We start from the raw sequence: 18,832 nt of genomic DNA, 5'->3' as shown, positions 1-18,832 counted from the left end.
CTAACTTTATTTCTAGAACTACAAACGCCAAACAAAACAGCTCCAGGGAAAAACCCTCAGAGCCCAACTGCCACCACCGGCTTCCACAAGCCTCTCTCTCCCACACCAGCCTTTCAACCTCCCACAATCCTCCTCCTCTTGAGGCCGATTGGCTGGGTTGCGTGGGCAGAGCCAAAGAAGTCACCCAATGAGCAGCTCCGTGGAGGAGCCAATCAGCTAGATGTTGCTGGGGCAGCTGTGAGCCAATCATCAGCTGGCAGTCTGAAGGGCAGGGAAACAGCCCAATGAACATCACCGCAGAGGAGCCAATCAGCTAGATGTTGCTGGGGCAGTCTGAAGCTTGCTGGCAGCTGGAAGTTTGCTGGGGCCCCTTTGGCTGTGGCTCTCAACACTCCAGGCACCATCTTTACCAACATTCTTCCCTTTTTTGTTTTTGTTTGGGGGCGCCGTACTCCATCTGGCAACTTCCTGTTGAGTAGGGGTGTCATTTAGAGGGATGAAGAAGGATGGTTGGAGAAGGATGGCCAGTAGGCCCCATATCCATGGGTTGAAGGCATGAATTTCCTCTGGGGAGAAGTCCATGAACGTGCCTTGTGGCTATGAAAAAAAAAGAGCATTAATTTCTGTCATGTTGTCCAGTCTGTAGGGCTGATAGAAAAAGCCTATGCCCAGGAGAAGGCAGATTAGAACATATAAAGCTGAAAACCCAGAGCTTATTTATTAGAGATGGCCCTTCGGTGGAGTTGTCATTTGGCATCTTCATCTTTCAGCACTTGGTGGAGGCTTCTTGGGATGTGTGGACATGAGTGTCATCCAGCTCGTTGGCAAGTAACTGGTAATCCCTGAGGAGGAGCTGATTGAAAGTTTGGTTAGAGATTTTGTTAATTTGTCCTTGAAGGAATTTAAAAATGCAAGGAAGGAAGGAAAGTACAAAATAAAAAGACCCCAACTAGAGGTCCCAGTATCGGTAGAATCCAGCAGCTGATGAGGTTTGTGAAGAGGTCCCGATAGAAGTGTTGTGCCAATTGTGCTTTCTTTTTTCTAGTTGTTCCTGTAGTTGTTTCATATTATCTTTCACTATCCCTGACTGATGAGCATAAAAAAAACATTCTTCCTGTAAGAACAGGCAGAGGCCTCCTTTCTCCACTGTGAGTATATCTAAGCCTTCTGGGTTTTGTAGGACTACTGCCACTAGGGAATCTAATTGATTTTGGAGGGTAAGTATGGACTCAGTCACTTGTTGGAGGTCATCTATGAACAATTTGGACAATTGATCATAGTATGTGAGGGAGGTAGCCAAACCCTCTGTACCTGTCGCCAAACCTGCTGTAATTCCTAAAGTAGCAAGGAGAGGTATGAATTGGGTCGCCCATTTGGGTCTTATGTGTGTCATGACGGGGATTGGTATTTCTGTGTCTCCTGGATTTATGTCTACATAGGGAAATAATAGAACAAGAGTACATGTGCCTGCCTAGTCAGGGGGCAGACAGTGGTATACAGTCATCCCACATAAGAGTGATGCTTCAGAGACTGGTGGGCAGTGGGCCTTACTACCTTTTGGTAGAGAGGTTTTTTGTTGACATTGCTTCTCAGATAAGTCTCCTACTGGTATGTTTCCTGATGACTGAAAACATAATGGAGCAGCCTGTAGAGAGGGACACCTGAGAGTTTGGCTGTGGTGTCTTGAGTTAAAGAGGCCTCCTTGAGCGCAGCCTGAGAACTATTTACCAGGTATTCAGTTTTAGCCTGCAAACACAGCCAACATCCCTGTACATAGTTTGTAATATTAGTAGACTTTAAAAGACTGAGAGAGATATTGACAAGTTTAAGAGAGAGAAGAAGTAATTTGACTGTTTTTGCCTTAACCAAATCAGGCAGCCAATTGGGTATATCAATAGTCCTCTTCCAGCAATTCTTCCTATTGAATGTCCAGCCACTTGGGCATGGTGTGGGTGGAGCCAGGCCTGGGTTTTTCCTAATGGCCTCCCAGTATCTATTGTTATTGTGTTCACAGGCCTGGGGATCACCCTGGTAACAGTCTTTTGGAAGGGTTTCATTAAAGAATTTAAAACCCTTCTTAGGAGGAGTTTGGCTACAGTTTGGGGACAAGATGGTACAGGGTTTAACTTTCCCTACACTACAGTTTGAAAGAGAGTTAGCAGATATAAGGCCAGTAGACATAAGTCTAAAAAGGGTGTGGGTGTACTGTGTTGCTGTCGGTTCCTAGATCCCATTGGGAGGCCCATTCTTATGAACATTCTTCTCTGGAATGGGATGGAGGGTGGTGCGTGACTGAAAAACAGAGCTGGGGCTATCTCACAGGTAAATATCTGGGGATATCTCACAGGTAAATCTGGGTGATTGTGGGGGTTCCTGCAAGGGATGGAGAAACCCCTTTCTTAGTAAGCTCTGAATGATTGGCTTTAGTCCCTTAAGACTGGTAGTTGGCAGTGGGTATTGGGCCTGGTTTGGAGTGGTTAGGGTCTTCCACGGGAGAGCAATTTGCAGAGGACGGGGTTTAAGTGTCCCATACAATTGGATCTACTATTTTATAGGGGAGGGGAAAATGTGTGTTCTGGTGGTCATTGGGGTCTCCACACCAGACACAAAGGGGTAAAGTCTCTTCTTGGTCGGAAAGTAAAGCCATGATGCAGATATAAGTAGGGGAGGACCATAAGGGTAAGGTTATGGATGCCTTCAAGATGGATAATATATCCCTTCCCACCAAGGGGACCGGACACTGAGGCATAACCAAAAAATGGTGTGAAAAGGAGAACTCGGATAAGGAGCAAGTGTGGGGAAGAGTTCTGCGTGGGATGATGGTTTGACCCCCTACCTCAACAATAGGAGATTTGGAGGGATAGGAAGTTCCCCCAAAACTCTCTCAGAAAGGAGAATGTGGCCCCAGTGTCTACCAAGAAGTTTATGGGACGCCCATCCACTTGGATAACCACCCTGTGTTCCTGCTTGGTGATTGAATAGGTCAGAACAGAAGACCCAGGGCCCCGTCAATCCTTGGCTGCTAGGCCCAGCAAGTCACTGGTGGGGTGACTGACCTCAGCTCCCCTCCAGGAATTGGGGCAGTCCAATCACCAGTGGCCAGATGTCAGCATCTGGGGCATGGTCTGGGTGGTGCCCTGGGGTTAGGGCAAGCCCTAGCCCAAGGTCCTTCATCACCACACTTAAAGCAGGGCCCAGGGGGTCCTCATTGTGGGGGTTGTTGTCTCACCCTTTCCATAGGTTGGAATCAGGGCCTAGAGGGTCCTCGTTGTGGGGGTTGTTGTGTCCCCCTTTCCATAGGTTGGAAGGAGCCCTGTAACATCTGGCCAACATCTGGCATTTTTGGCGTTTAGCTCTTTCATCTCTGTTGTGGTAGACCTTGAAGGCCACGGCCAACACCTTAGTCTGAGGAGTCAAGGGTCCCCTCTCTAATTTTTTTAGCTTTGCCTAGATGTCGGGGTAGCTTTGTGAGAAAAAATAGATCATAAGAAGTTGCCTCCCATCTGGGGATTCAGGGTCCAAATTAGTGTACTGAAGGAAAGCCTTTGTTAGTCAGTCTAGGAAGGCTGAGGGATTTTTATTTTTCTCCTAGATGACTTCCTGGAGTTTATCAAAGTTAATAGTCTTTTGTGCTGCCACCTTTAGGCCAGCTATCAGACAGGTAACAAGGTAGTCCCTACATCCCAGGTCTTGGGGGTCATTATAATCCCAATGGGGGTCTTGGTCTGGGACCACCTCCCCCTAGGGGATTGTGGGCATTATTCTGATGAACCTGGTCTGCATAGGCCCTAGCCTGGTCCCAGATCCTTCTCCTTTCCTCAGGGAGGAAGAGTATTGGACAGAATCATATAGAGATCATGAAAGGTGAGGCTATAGGCTTGAGTTAAGTATTGAAACTCTTTAATATAACAGACAGAGTTTGCAGTATAAGATCCCAATTTTTTTCTACTTGAGAAAGATCAAGCATAGAAAAAGGAACATAAACCCTTAAAATCCCCTCTGGCCTGGCGACCTCCCGAAGGGGGGCCACAACATGTGAAATTTGAGTCAGGTGATGAGATGTGGTGACTTGTGGGTTAGGTGTTGTATTAGTGCGTGAACGGGTGGCTGAGTGGGTGGCTGGTGGACTAAACTGAGGTGGAGGGATGGAGCGGAAGGAACAGAAGTGGGAGGAGTTTGTGCAGAAGTGTTGGGAAGAAGAGGAGGAGTAGGAGGGGATGAAAGTGGGGAAAGTGGGGCTGAGGGCGGGGGAGAGTGGTATGGAGACGGTTCATCAGCCAGGTTGAAAATGGAGGTAGAGAGCAGAGAAGAGGAAAGGAGGAGAAGGTGTGGAGGCAGAGAATGGAGAAGAGGAGGAAGGAGGCTTGAGAACAAGGAGTAGCTAGTTGAGGCTTGCATTGGGTGCAGAGATTTGGATGAGATGGAAGCAGGGAAAAAGCCTCCACATAGGGAATCTAGTTCCACTTATTTGATGGGTCACAGTAATTTAAAAGATTCCCAGAATAAATTGGGATCCAGAGACCCACACGTGGGACAAACTTTTTTGTTGTCTAAAGGGTATGTAGGCCAGTCCTGGGTACAGAATTTTATGAGCCTTTTCAGTTTAATATCAGGGGCCAGGCTCAGGTTTTCAAATTATCTAAGAGGCACTGCAGGGAGAATCGGCTGGGAGGGACAAGAAATTTCCCATGATGGAAGGGCAAGATGGGAGTCAAAGAAAGAGTGAGAGAGGGAGAGAGAGAGAAAACCTGGGCCGGAATGAGCTTCCTGGAAGTTCAAGAGTAGACGGAGGATCAAGTGGGTGTCCCCAAAATGACTGACCACCGCGGGGAAATACAGAGGGCACTGCCCGGTCGTCACCTGTGGAGTGTGATCTGTGAGGCCAAAATAGGGCCAGGGCCATGGGCAACCTGATGTCAGGACAATTTTTCGACTGGAATGAAAGAGTCAGAAGGAGTTCTGGGAGGAACGGAGTTCCGGGAGAAATGGAGGCAGAACTTGGGTGAAATGGGCTGTAGCAATTGCACTAACCCATCCACAGGAGCTGAGAGTGAGGAGAGAAGGAGGAGTCAGAAAGGGAGAATTAATCCTTTGTCCCAGGCGGTCGATTTCCAGGGGTGTCCTAGCAAGTGCCCAGGGTCTACTGTGACCCTGATGAGTCTGGGTGGGGTATGTTCCCCCCTAAAACACCGGGAGGGATTGCCGGGCACTCAGTGGCCAATTCCCTCGTTCTGGTGAGTTAGGGTTCAGGCACTCATGGGATGGGGAACTCACCAATCTGCAGGCCCATGGTGGATGTCAGGCAGGTGATCAGAGGAGTAGACTACGTCAGGAATGGTTGGGCTCGGAGTATGGGAATGGGGTTCCACCTTGAGCGACTTGGATCCCCGTCCTGGGTTTTGGCACCAATGTAAGGAAAGGTGAAAAAGCTCCATAAACTCAACAAACCAAAACAACTGTTTACCTGTCAAAAGAGATTTTATTAGCAGGACCTTAGTGGCCAGTTGGAGAAGAGGGAGGGAGGGAAGGAGGGAGGGAGAGAGAGAGAGAGAGAGAGAGAGAGAGAGAGAGAGAGAGAGAGAGAGAGAGAGAGATAAGAAGAAGAAGAGGAGGAGGAGGAAGAGGAGGAGGAGGAAGAGGAGAGAGTGAGGAGAGGGGGATAGTAAGAGAGTGGGAAAGTGAGAGATAGATTAAGAGAGTGAACATGAACAGGGTGTTGATATTTATGGGCTCAACGCAGGACGAGGAGGAGCAAGGTGAGTGGGCTGTTACTTCTTCATTGGCTGAGAGTTCACGCCACTTCAGGGATTGGAGAAGCGCCATTCAAATTTTGCGCCATTCACAGGGATTGGAGGTGACGTTCGTTCGCCATTCAGTGTATCATAGACCTGAGCTCCCAGAAGAGAAGTACTCTGGGCACCATCTTTACCAACAATTTCCTCTCTATTTCTTCCCTGCCACCATTGATTAGTGATGCCTCCTGAACTGAGTGTTCAGGATTCTGAGGTTTCATTCAAACTCAGTGGGGAAAGTGTTTTGATGAATAGGTGATTATCTGCCCAGGACAATGGAAATGAGGCAGTATGTGTGTCAACAGGTATCTACTGCTCTAGGGTCCTGGCTCCTACCCCAGCTGCATAATAGAGCCAAGGAGGCTCACCTTGCACAGGTAGACACTGGTCTCTGGCATCTGTATGGATGCTGACATACCAGGTACCTGCTGACACAGGCCTGCAGTTCTGAGCAGTGAGTCTCTGTATGCTGCTGGCTCATACTTGTGGCTCAAGTATAAAAGGATGACAGAATGGAGGCAGGGAAGTCAGGGATATTCTCCATGCCCTATCAGGATGGAGAAAGCTTTTTTGCTCATACCCAGGGTGATTTGACCAGGTTTCTCCCCAACTCCATCTCCAGAGAACCTCCCCACAACTTCATGCTTCTCCAGGAAGCATCTTCCCCAGATCACTCCATTCCTCTATATCTAACTCAGTTCCTCTCAAGGCTCATAGTTCAGCCTTCCCTCCCAGCTGTGGCCCAAACTTGCCCTCTGGGTCCAAGCCTTGCTCCTTGGTATCAAGTTTCCTATTCAGTGTGAGGAAGGCAGTTCTGCCACATGGGCCATGTCCAGAGAGTCTCCAAGTTCCCTTCCTAGTGCCTCAGGCCAGAGGGAGGGGCTCAGAGGATCTGCTTTCTTGATTTCTAACATTGGATTTCTAGCATTGGGATCCATTTTCCATCCTAAGGCAATATCTGTGAGGTGGTGATATTTCTGTTTGTTGTCTTCTTCTTCTTCTTCTTCTTCTTCTTCTTCTTCTTCTTCTTCTTCTTCTTCTTCTTCTTCTTCTTCTTCTTCTTTCTCTCTCTTTTTTTTAGGTGGTGACATTTCTTTTCCCATTTTACAGAGGGAAAACCTAGGGCACAAAGCTCTTTGACCTGCCCAAGGACATAGAGAACAGAAAGTGGGGAGCTGGGATTCAAAGTGCAATCTGACCCTGGGAGTGCCTAGCTCTTATGACTCTGAACGAATATATTGGGGACATTCAGGGAGGCACTAACCTTCAGCCCAGAACTTGCCCACTGGCTCCAAGTTATCCAGATCTGGCTAGTTGACCTATGCCCCCCTCCAGCCTGCAGCTCTAGCCATCTCAGGCTCTAGCCAGGCTCCAGGCTCCAGGCTCTTACCTTTAAGTGGCCCCTGGGTCTAGCCCTTGTCTCTGAGCTGGGCAGGCTGCCAGTAATTTGGAAAGATCTGCAGGCCAGGGGTGATCAGCTCTCTTCTATCCCCTTTACTTGTTCCCAACATCCTGAGCCCTAGAAGTGTGACAGAGCCTGATGCTGGCTCAAGGTGTGCGAAAGGCAAGTGACTCACCTGAGACAGAGATTCAACCAAGAGATTTTATTGGGGTTTTCCCAAAAGGGAAGAAAGGAGGGGAAAAGAGCAGAGAGCAGAGAGGAAGAGGGAAGAGAGCAGAGAGAAAGAGAAAGAAGAGAAAGAGGGCAGAGAGGAAGAAGGCAGAGAGCATGCAGCTTTGACTTAAGAAGGGTTGCATAGGTGACGTGGCAGGTGAGGATTGGCAGGGTGACTCAGGAATGGGGGAATGGACACTGTGTCCCAAGGGGTTGGTGGAGAAAATTTTTGAATTTGGCGCCCTTCAGCGAGGAGGGGTAGGGGTAAGGGATCCCATGAGAGTCAGAAACTTAACTTCAGTGGGGTGTCTCCCACACACCCAACAGTGGGTACCAGCTCATCATTAGCTTCCTCAGGAAGTCACCATCCCTGAGGGGGGGGCCACTTTTCCCATGGGGTTCACCTTTAGGAATCCAGGGCAGAGAGGAGGGGAAGTTTGTACATGACTTGGCTGCTCACCCTTCTGGACCAGTGCCCCTTCTCCCAAAATGGGTCCAGTATTCTGTGCTCCTCCCTAAAACCTACTTCCTCCAGACCCAGTGGGCTGGTGACCCAGTGCCCACTGGGCCAACACCCCTCCCTGTCCTTTGGAATGGAAGTAGGGGTATCACCCTTTGAGGATTGGTCATGAGAAACTAATGTGACTCCATTTTAAAAAATAAATAAATAACAGCAGCTTCTAACTCAAGGCCTGTCCTAAAGAAGGGGGCGTGACCCTTGTCCTTGGAAAAACACACAGAGCACTCTAGGTACATACCCAACCTGCTGAGTTGTTTGTCTGTAAGTAATGGGAAAGGTCTGCAGTGCCAGGTGTCCCTGACTCAGTTAGGCTAGGTGAGGACCCATGGCAACCCCCCTAGCAACCTCCAATCAGCATGAGACAGAAAATACCTGGAATGCCAGATGACCCCCAAGTAATTTATGGTGGTTGATAACATATTGGGAAACCATGTAGTTTAGCATGTACACCGCTCGTGGCCTAAACCAATCAGTTCAAACGAACCCCCTTCTTGTACTAGCCAATCACCCCTACCCAACTTGTCCCCACCATTGAATGTGCTAATCACACATGTTTGATTTTCCCACAGTATGGAATGATTTGTTGTGTGATGTTGTGACCCATAGAGTATCTCCCCAAAACCTATAAAATCTCACTGAACAAAGGACCGGGGCACACTCTCTGGGACCCTGCATTGGGAATGGTTGTGAGTCCAGGCTTGAGCTTGCAATAAAGACTCTTGTGTGATTGCATCGTATTTGGTTCCTGGAGGTCTACTGGGGTCCCGCGAATCTGGTATTAACAGTCACTGGTTCTTCCAAAGGTAGTCTTCCCAGTCTGCCTCTCATCCTCCTTCACAGGGTGTTGTCCTCTGGAATCCAGCTAAGGCCTCCCAGGAAGTTGTCAGGGGCCTACTCTGGAACCTGAGGAAACAGGTGCCACCCTCTGGCCACACCTTCCTGGCCCACACACGCGGACTATAATGCTTTCCCTACTCTTTCACAGGTTTTGTGGCTTGCATGGGGCTGATACTATGTCTGGTTTCAGAAACAGCACATGGCTTAGCTTGGTGGGTGGATACCATGCAATCCTTGGCCATTCTTAAAGTGTTTGTAGAGTCACTGTGAGAAATTCTGGGACCATGGTTGGTGCTCTTGAGAGTGAGAGACCAAGACATACGTGCAAGTCTGACCCCTGGCTGGGCCATCAGTACTCTCTAGGAGTCACTGGGAACACAATAAACATGAGCCCTTTCCCAGGGCCAGGCAGCCCCCTAGGAATCAGCATCCTTCATGAACTAGCTGATGTGGAGCCCAGACAGGCAGGAACAGAAAATAGATAGGTGCAGCAGAATCATCTGTTTCCCAGCAAGACTTGTGATGGGAAGCTGGTCCCAGATCTGGCATGCCCAGGAGTGCCAGAAACCCTTGGCCTGATACCCTGGGGCCCAACATATCGACTCTGCATCTACTCTATGCAGGCAGCTCCTCATCCAGATTTGCCATCAGGGATCTGGGGCCACACACTGAAATGGGAGATGAAAAGAATAGCCAGAGAAAAAGGAAAGCAATAAGGGGAAATAGGGATAAGAAGAGAGCAGAGAAACATCCATTCCTTTGTTCATTCATTCATTCAGTGGAGAGTGAGATCAGGGACAGAAAATAATCAATGGAGGGGATGGACAAGGACAGGTGACAAGAGAGAAGTCTTTATTGTGTCTGTTATTCCTTGAAGAGGACTCCAAATGTAACATTTTCAGAGACTCTACCTGCCTCAGAGACTCAGGATAGGGTTATGGGCCTTCTGGGTTTGTTCTCTACCTAAAAAAGCCTCCACTTGCCCATGTCATTCTACCAGTCATGCCTCTCATCACAGCTAAGGGTCATAGGCTGCTGGACATGGATGCACCAGTGATAAGGACTCCTCAGACAATAGCACAAGATGCAGGGACATCACCCTGACCTGCACCTGAGAAGGGTGACAGCTGCAGAATCTGAAAAAAAAGCCAAAGAATGATTCTATCAGAGGCAGGCAGGAGGCCAGAAAGCAACCCAGGCAGGGGAGTGGATGGACACTACGCTGCCACTCCAAGAATTCCTGCAGCAGCACCAATTTTTCCCATGCCTCTCCGATCCCCGTTATGGATCAGCATCCACTTATCAGAGAGAACATTCGAACTGTGGCTTGTTTGGAAATGACTTGCTTCACTTAGCATGATATTCTCCAACTCCATCCATTTACTTGCAAATGCCACGATTTTATTCTCTTTTAATGCTGTATAATATTCCATTGGGTATATATACCACAGTTTCTTTATCCATTCATCTATTACAGGGCATCTAGGTTGATTCCACAATTTAGCTATTGTGAATTGAGCTGCTATGAACATTGATGTGGCTGTGTCCCTGTAGTGTGCTGCTTTTAAGTCCTTTGGGTATAGGCTGAGGAGTGGGATAGCTAGGTCAAATGATGGTTCCTTTCCAAGATTCTAAGGAATCTCCATAGTGTTTCCAGATTGGTTACACCAATTTGCAGTCCCACCAGCAATGTATGGTTGTGCCTTCCCCCCACTACATCTTGCCAACATTTATTGTTGTCTGTATTCTTAATATCTATGAAAGGAAATCTTAGAGTAGTTTTGATTTGCATTTCTCTAATTACTCTTGAATTGCTGAATATTTTTTCATATATTTGTTAATTGAACATATATCTTCTTTTGATAAGTGTCTGTTCAGATCCTTAGCCCATTTATTGATTGGTTTGTTTGTTTTAGGGACATTAAGTTTTTTGAGTTCTTTATATATTCTGGAGATTAGTGCTCTATCTGACTTTTGTGTGTGGCAAAAATTTGCTTCCAAAATGTAAGCTTTCTGTTCACCTCATTGATTGTTTCTTTTGCTGAGAAGAAGCTTTTTGGTTTGAGTCCATCCCATTTATTAATTCTTGATTTTATTTCTTGTGCTTTGGGAGTCTTGTTAAGGAAGTGGTATTAGGAGTCTTGATTAACTTTATTGCTTATTTTTTTATTCTTTATTGGAGTGTCTGTTAAAAGTAAAATCATCCAATTGTAAACAACTGAAAAGTACACAGGGTGGATCAAAAAGGTTCAGGCTGCCACCACTCATCCTCGACCCCAGGGGGATGCAGGAAAAAGCCTAGAAGAGCAAGTACGAGGAATCTCTGAAAGGAAGAGGCAGCCAGAATTACATCTAAAAGGCAGCCACACACCAGCCACCCCCAGGGCAGTACAGCCATAGTTTGGTTGCTGGTTGGAGGACTCCAGGTTGGGAATGACACAAGATTGTCATAGAATAAGCACAGGGAACAACAAGGCTACAAGACAGGTAATGAAGAGCATAATAGCAGGTTGTTAGGAAGTCCATTATAGGTTGTCAGTGACCTCTACCATCACCTACCAGAATGTATTCATGGCTTCCTGTGAAGAGCTCTTGAGAAGCTGGAGCACTCTTAGGAGATGATACCATGGGTCTAAGTATTACCATTCTTGGAAGTCTGAGTTCTCAGGAGCCCCTCCTCTAGCACCTAGGTTTTCATAATTCCAATGTCGTTCCTTGGTTCCTAGTCCTAGGAATGGGGACCAAGGGTGGGCCTTCTTGCAGTGATACTCTCTGTGATAATCTGGTTTGTCTGTATTTGGATACTAATTCTTTTTAATAAATTTTTTTAGTTGTAGATGAAAACACAGAATCTTTATTTATATGTGTTGCTGAGGAACGAATCCAGTACCTCACACATGCAAGGCAAGTACTTTACCACTGAGCTACTAAAAGTCCCAGCCCTGGATACTAATTCTTTATATTGAATTCTCTCTGTTAAAATAACTGGTGTGATACACATGGAGGTTTGTGTAACCATGTATAAATCCTACTGTTTGCTGTTACTGTGAAACTGTCCTAGAAGACTAGTGCTTGTCGAAAGAAATCTTTCAAGTTTCCTAGACTTCAAAAACAACTAGTATGTCCTGTGAAACATCATCATCATCCTGTAATAGTCTGCAATTCTAATTGGCTACTTAATATTTTGTTGCCTTGCTAATAGTTTTATATGGAGTTTGATATTTGTGAGATTTCTTTAGTTAATCATATGGGTCAATGGGACAAAACTTTATCCCATACATATAATAGAACAATGTAATAAAAGCAATTATTCTTTGTTTCTTATTCACAGTCTTTTTTTAGTACTGAGGATTAAACCGAGGGCCTCCGTTTAATCCCCAGTACTGCATGCTAGGATGCTATATTCTCAGCCTCCCTTTTAAAAAAAAAATTTATTTTGAGATAGAATATGGCTATGTTGTATATCAGTCTCCAGAATGGCTGAGATTACAGGCACAATCATGCCCACCAGAATCTTTACTATTTTTAAAACACAGATAGTGTTTGCCAATTTTTTTAGTCTGTTTTCCTTCATGTAATTGATTTTTAGGAGCTCTTTATATATTGTGGATTTAGTCTCTTATTTGGTTATTTATGCTGCACCTGAGAATTATTGTCAAACACACCTGATGTTCTGTCTGTGCAGAGCTCCTCCTGGAGCCAGAGACAAGGGACTAGAACAAAAAGAAAAATATAAAAGGGGGCAAAAAACAGAATGAGTCTTTATTCTAGTCAGATTGGAGCACTCCAGGCTGGGAATGACACAAAATTGTCATAGAATAAGCACAGGGAACACCAAGGCCACAACACAGGTGATGGAGAGCATAGAAGCAGGAATCTTAGAAATACGATTCACTCAAGGAATCTTAGAAATACGAAAGAGCATATTTTTTTGGGTCTCTGGTGGGGGCACAGGAAGTGTTTTTTTGGCCATCTGTTCCAGAATGTTGAAGATGGGGCCATGGGCCTCCTGCCACAGCTCAGTATCCAGGAACGCTTCAATACGTCCACGCCATGCTGCAAGTCGTGGCCGTCCCACAAACACATCATAGCCAACAGCCACGGGCTGCGGGGACAAGGATGGGAAAGTTGTGAAGATACTGAGGACCCAGAGCTGGGAACACAGCACAGACGTAAGGGACATGATCCCTTCCCCAACCTCTACGTGAGGCCCAGGTCAGTGAAGTGAACCCCAGGGCCTGACAACAGCCAGAGTAACACCACCAAGCAGGAAGCAGAAGGTCAAGTTCTGGTCCCAGTATAGCCAGAGACCTTCTCTGTGATTCTGGGCAAATCCTGGCTTTCCCCAGTCCATATTATTTCTGACTTGTGGGAGTGGCAATAGAAAGAGTTCTGCCCTTAGCCACTGCTCTACTGGCCTATCTCCTACCTGAATCAGCTCCTCCAGCAACATGAGATCAGCCAGCGACACCTGCTGTCCCACAAGGAAGGGCTTGTCCCCCAGGAACTTGGACTCCAGTTGCTGCAGAGCATGGTCCATATAGGTCCTGTTGCGTTTCACCTTCTCCTCAGGCACCTGGATCCCAATAAGTGGTGCAAGCACCTGATGTGGAAGAGGTTGGGCTCAATCGTGACCTTTCCCCTTCCCAGTTCCCTGAAGGAGACTATCTCCAGATGGCTCTCCTCACCCGGCTCCACAGGGTCACCCCAAAGATGCTTCGGATGTTGTATGCATGCCAGCCCAGGTACTCTTGGATCTGAGAACGGGTCTGCAGGTCAGATGGGTACCAGTGGTCTGCTACCTGGTACTTACAGCTCAGGTAAATCAGGATGGCCGAGCTGGAAACAGGGATAGGAAGAGGGGCTGTAAGGACCCTGCCTCTGAACCTTTACCTCCCAGCTGCTTCCATCCCCCAGTGGGTCCTTGGGGCTTCTCTGCATTTGATGGATACTTCTGTCCTCACTCTTCCCTATTCCCACCTCTCTGATTTCTCCTTTTCTTCCTGACCCTGACCTCAAAATCCCTTCCTTCCTCTTTTTTTTTTTTTTTTTTAAGTTCTGGGGATTGAACCCAGGGCCTTGTGCCTAGGCAAATGCTTTACCACAGAGCTACACCCCTAGCGCTTTCCTCCATCTCTCAGCCAGACTTGTTTGTCCTTTCAAAGACTTTTCTCTGGGACAAGTCTAGGCTGCTTCCTGCTTATCTCAGCATCTGCCCTATAAGGTAGAGGCTCTTGTTCTCCCTTTTGTATATGAGGAAACCAATGCTCCAGACAGTTAAATGAAATTATCCCAAGGCTTCACAGCTCAGAAAACTGACTCTCTTGGCCCCTGGAATCCTGCATGGAGCAGACACACAGTGGGCTTCCATGGAGGCTTTTGAATATCCACACATGCATGGGTCAGCAATCAGAAGGGAAAGCATATTCTCAGGTTTCCTTGGACAGGTTCCTTAGCCATTGCTTTTTTTTTGGAGGGGGGGGAGGAAGTACTAGGGATTGAACCCAGGGGTGTTTAACCACTGAACAACATCCCCAGCGCTTTTTATTTCTTATTTTGAGACAGGGCCTCACTGAGTTGCTTAGGGCCTCACTAAGTTGCTGAGGTTGGCTTTGAACTCATGATCTCAACCTCCCAAGTCACTGGGATTACAGGTATGTGCCACCATGCTCAGGAGTCATTATTTTCATAGTCCCCTGACCTCTTGTCCTCTTCCTGCATGATGGGAGAACCCAGCAGGAGCTATGCCTTCAAGCCCTGGCACTGGTCTCCAGAGCCAGCTTGGGCAGTCTGGGGCAGGGAATATCTGAAAAGTCTGGAGAGATCCTTTCCAGCTTCCATTTGTTGAACCTACTCTCTGTCCAACAGTGGACAAATGTCTCCTTGACCTCTTCTCCAATACCCCTCAGTCTGGGAGTGGAGAAGCACTAGGGACAAGCAGAGGAGGCTATAGACAGAAGCAGGGACAGGGTGGGTCAGTCCCTAGTAACAGATCCTGTTCTCCCTCAACCTTTTCCCTCACTGCCCCACAGGGTCTGCAAGAGCCCACAAGAGGAGGGGTGGGAGAGGCTGGAAGGCTCAGGAATTAGGAGAGAGGGAAGGAAGACACCTTTCAGTCAGGATGAAGTCACCATCTTTGAGCACAGGCACCTTCTGCAGGCTGTTAATCTGCAAGAACTCCTTGCTGCAGTTCTGCCCTGAGGAAGAAGTTTAAAAAAAAAAAAAAAAAAAAAAAAACATGTTGGGGCTGGGGCAGGAATTGGACCCCTTACCCTCCCTCTTTCTCTCCAACCAAGGTCCTACTGGGGCTGGGTTGTAGCCAGAGGGCCTATCAGTCCCACCCCCCTTTCTGGGCCTCCTAGGCTGAGCCTGGTGCCCTGGGAATGAGGATGGCCTCCCTTCCCTGCCTTCCAGGGACAGCCAGGTGCTGTGGGTGCGTCAAGAAAAGTTATTTAGCAGGGATGGGGAGGTGATGGGTAAACAGGAGGGGCAGCACAGTGGGTGGCTCAGCTCTTCCAAGGCCTCAACGATTAAATGAGTGCCTTCAATATAGGAAATCTGAAAACTCCTGTGATTTTTCTCCCTACTCCACACAGGAGAAAATATCCTCCTCCTCCTCCTTTGCAGCAGGGCAAGCTAAAGTTCAGAGAGGCTTGGGACCTGTCCAAGGCCACCCAGTAGAAGGCGGCCCTGAAGGAGAAGTGGCTGCTGTACAGACTGGGAGGGTGGAGGGCGCTCAGGGAGGAGCCTGGCATTGGGCCTGAGGATGCACCCGGTCTGCAAACATGCTGACAGTCGCTCCTGGGCCACCTTTGAGAATGTGCACCGTGCGCAGCTGGAAGGGGATGCCATTCTTCTTTGCGAAGATGAAGACAGCGCGGCAGGGCTGGGACAGCAGGTCCAGGTAGAGCTCCAGGCCCATGGCGGGGTTGGCGCGGACAGCGATGACAGCAAGGAAAACGGAGACAGTGTTCTGGAGCAGCAGGACAGGGAGACTCCGGGTGGCCCCCGACATATAAGGGCCCAGACCCCGCCCCTTTTGTCAGTGGGGCGCATCCCGCTCCACCCAGGCAGTTGTCTACGCCCGCTCCGATTCTGTGTCAGGTCTGTCATTTCCTCGCCCGCTTGACCTGGCTCCGCCACCAGATTCCTGAAGAGGACCCATTCTGGGCGCTGGGCGAGGAAGGGAAGGCCCAAGTTGGAGGGATACTGTGGATACTGTGCAGTGACGTGGTGGGGGTGCACTCGGGGACAGCAAGGCTTTGGATAGAGAGTAGAGGCTTTATTTCCCCCCACCCCCACCCCTGGCCACCCCGAGTACCAGGGACCCAACCCCAGTTGCTAACCTCACTGGAACCCTGGAAATGGAAATGGGCGGGCTCTGTCCTCCTGGAAAATCTCCAGGGCCCAGACTTTAGAGGTTACTTTCAGAATTTTGTTTCTGGATTCCGCAACGAAAGGAAGAATGGAGGCAAGGGGCGGGGAAATGTGTTCTTTCACTCCCAGCTGTCAGGTGTCGCTGGAAGGGATCTAAAGCTTATTCAGTAGGGAGTCACCTGTGCAGGTGTGTCCCAGCCTGGTGGGAACCTTGCCTTATGGAAGAACTTTCTACTTTCCATGGTTCCCCAGCAGAGCAGCTGTGCTCAGAAAGCTGGAGCAGGGACAGGATGGGGTCAGAAAGACCAAGAAGCAGGGGACAGGCTAGAATGACTGCACAGGAACCTCTCCTTCCTGACTCTCCTCACCCCACCCTCCCATCTTCCCAAGGGCCACAGTGATAGTACCTGGCTGGGCACTGATTTTAGCGGATTATTTCTGAGTATCTTTTCCCCTCTGGTCAATGACCCAAGTCGGGAATCTGAACACTTCCCTGGGAGTTGTGGTTTTTTTGTTTGTTTGTTTGTTTGTTTGTTTGTTTGTTTGTTTGTTTGTTTTCCTATTTGAGATCCTGTTCTCCCTATGCTCTCAGACTATGTTTCAGCCTTCCAAATAGCCGGGACTGCAGGTGAACACTATATTGCCTGATTTACCCAGGAATTTTGAAATTGGAACTCAGGAGAAAGGCAGTCCCTTTGGAGAGATAACTGTGGGCTGGGGTAGCCTCCAATGACATTTCCAGAGTTCACTGAGCAGGCTGGTCCCAGAGGGAGAAGCTAACACACAGAAAAAGAAACTTGGGAGTGAGGAGAAGGTTCTGACTGCAGTTCTTCCGGTGTCCTGTATACCTCTACTCTCCTAGGATTGAATGTTTGCAGGAAATCCAATGTTTTTTCTTTTTTTTTTTGGAGCGGGGGGCTCTTTTTTGAGTCTAAACCAGTTGGCATTGAATTTCCACAGAAAATAATTCTGACAAACACAAAAAAACTTCCAGGTGAAGCTTCAGAAGCTCTAATTGGCTAAGGATTCATCTTGTGTGGAGGGAAGTTGGAAGAGTAAATGTGCCAAATAGAAGTTTATGTCTACTAAAGGACCTGATTTGGTCCCAGAAGATTTTGAGAGTTTCCTGCATTAGTCCATGCAGATTCTGATAGGCAGGCTCTCCTTGGGATGGTCACTTCTCATAATCACACCTGGCTTATAAGCTGATGGGCCTCTGCATTCCTCTGGACCCTGTCCACAGTGATAGGGCCTCCCACCTTCAGGCTCAGGTGCCTAATTATGCTTTACCCTTGGCCATGTACCCCTGGCAAGGACTTCACTTGGCCACTTAGCTTGTCTCTTCTTAGTGTAACAGTAAAAACAAATGTGATTCCATTTTGTTTTGTGACTCCATTCTCTAAAACAACCATGCCAAGTAGAAGGGTCATGACTGGGGCAAGATGTTCTTTTCCTTTTGCTACAGAAACCTTTAAGAACACAAAACTACCTAATGGGCATTGTTTCTGTAACTAGGGTCATGGGGCTCTGTTTCTGTAACTGGAGTGATTGGGCTAACTGTGTTTAGTTAGGCTTCCTGCCGCTTGACTGCACTCTCCTGTTTCTGTAACCTGGCTTGCTTGCATTGGCTAGACCCCCCACCCCCGAACATCCCTTTTGCAGTTTTCAGGCTTATAAGGAAGTGCCCTTGCAATTGTTCAAGGCTGATCATGGGAACAGCTTTTTGTTCTAGACAGTTGCCCCGGTGTGCTTCAATAAAGGCTTGATTTGATTATACATGAGTGGCCTGGAAGTCAGTATGAAACCCCGGGACAAAGCTTCAACTATAACATTAGGTTATTCAACTTTTTGTTGCTGTGACCAAAGTACCTAACAAAAGCAACTTAGAGGAGGAAAAGTTTATGTTGGCTCACAGTTTCAGACATTTCAGTCCATGGTTGGTTAATTCCATTGTTGTGGGCCTGAGGTGAAGTAGAACATCATGGTGGAAGTGTGTAGTGGAGGAAATCTCCTTGGCTTGTGACACCCAGGAGGAAGAGGGAAAGAGAAGAAAGGGTCAGAAAGAAACCCTTCCAGAACATGCCCCAATAGGCCATTTCTTTCTACTAGGTCCTACCTCTCAATAGTCCATTTAGCCATCAATGGATTGATTAATCCACTGAAGACATTAGAGTCCTCATGACTCAATCATTCTGAACAAATGAGACTTTGGGGGACATTCCAGATTCAAACCATTAACAATCCTCTACCTTCAACCTCTTCCCCTCTATGGCCTTTGTAAAGGTCCAGTGAGCATCAGAGGAAGAGACCACCAAGAGACTGTCTCATGCAACAGCAAAGGGTTTATTGGGGGTCCAGCATGCTGGGGCTCAGAGCTCACTTGAATAGAGCAAAGAGCCCTGAGAACAGCTTACGCAGAGCTTATATACATTCCTGGAGAGGGCAGGGAGGGAAGTTACTTTCTGCAGTTTGGCATCTGGGGACAGCACATTCTGGGAACATGATTAGCAAACAGTTTGCAGTTGAGGACAGCACATTCTGGGAACAAGATTAGCAAACAGTTCTCAAGATTATTAACCTTTCTCCTTCTTTCCCCCACTACAAATATTGAGTCTTGACCTAAAAATCCTCTTGCTTTATCCTTGTCTTCCTTCTTATACACATTTTTCTCCTGTTTATCAGGTGTCAGAT

At 47.7% G+C, this 18,832-nt stretch overlaps 1 protein-coding gene and 2 long non-coding RNA genes across 10 annotated transcripts in view; 1 reads left to right on the top strand and 2 right to left on the bottom strand.

Moving 5' to 3' along the window:
• The window catches only part of LOC144375158 (uncharacterized), a 31,488-nt gene extending 13,571 nt beyond the window's left edge, over positions 1 to 17,917 (top strand). The window contains exons 2-4 of one of the 7 annotated variants that reach the window (XR_013434635.1): positions 771 to 11,668; positions 12,747 to 13,584; positions 14,330 to 17,917. This is a non-coding gene — a long non-coding RNA (uncharacterized LOC144375158). Of the gene's footprint in view, positions 1 to 770; positions 13,585 to 14,325 lie in introns of all 7 variants that reach the window. The other 6 variants (XR_013434633.1, XR_013434632.1, XR_013434631.1 and 3 more) reach the window with 6 other exon arrangements.
• Positions 396 to 7,306, bottom strand: LOC144375160 (uncharacterized). The gene is made up of 3 exons (XR_013434639.1): positions 7,183 to 7,306; positions 5,275 to 5,464; positions 396 to 597 (listed from the first exon to the last, which is right to left on the bottom strand). It is a non-coding gene; the product is annotated as an uncharacterized LOC144375160 (long non-coding RNA).
• Positions 12,498 to 15,779, bottom strand: LOC101964591 (glutathione S-transferase theta-2B). Of its 2 annotated transcripts, XM_005334467.5 has the most exons (5): positions 15,575 to 15,779; positions 14,874 to 14,961; positions 13,453 to 13,603; positions 13,194 to 13,367; positions 12,498 to 12,869 (listed from the first exon to the last, which is right to left on the bottom strand). In XM_005334467.5, the coding sequence occupies exons 1-5, from the start codon at positions 15,777 to 15,779 to the stop codon at positions 12,660 to 12,662; spliced, it is 828 nt and encodes a 275-aa protein (XP_005334524.2). In that variant the 3' UTR covers positions 12,498 to 12,659. The 2 variants fall into 2 exon arrangements, with proteins under 2 accessions (XP_005334524.2, XP_077894999.1); XM_078038873.1 differs by lacking the exon at positions 12,498 to 12,869 and having other exon boundaries at positions 12,981 to 13,367.
• Positions 17,918 to 18,832: the final 915 nt, after the last annotated feature.

Source organism: Ictidomys tridecemlineatus, chromosome 2 (assembly GCF_052094955.1).
Source record: "Ictidomys tridecemlineatus isolate mIctTri1 chromosome 2, mIctTri1.hap1, whole genome shotgun sequence".
Classification (NCBI taxonomy): Eukaryota; Metazoa; Chordata; class Mammalia; order Rodentia; family Sciuridae; genus Ictidomys; species Ictidomys tridecemlineatus.
The sequence above is the reverse complement of the archived record's forward strand: the minus strand, read 5'-3'. Positions and strand labels throughout refer to the sequence as shown.

What these genes read in the sequence shown, in the direction of transcription:
- LOC101964591 (XM_078038873.1), bottom strand. Translation starts at nt 15,779, where the DNA reads ATGTCGGGGGCCACCCGGAGTCTCCCTGTCCTGCTGCTCCAGAACACT. An exon ending in CACGGTGCACATTCTCAAAG is followed by an intron (nt 14,962 to 15,574) that starts GTGGCCCAGGAG and finishes CTTCTTCCTCAG; the next exon opens with GGCAGAACTGCAGCAAGGAG. An exon ending in GGGTGACCCTGTGGAGCCGG is followed by an intron (nt 13,368 to 13,452) that starts GTGAGGAGAGCC and finishes CTTCCACATCAG; the next exon opens with GTGCTTGCACCACTTATTGG.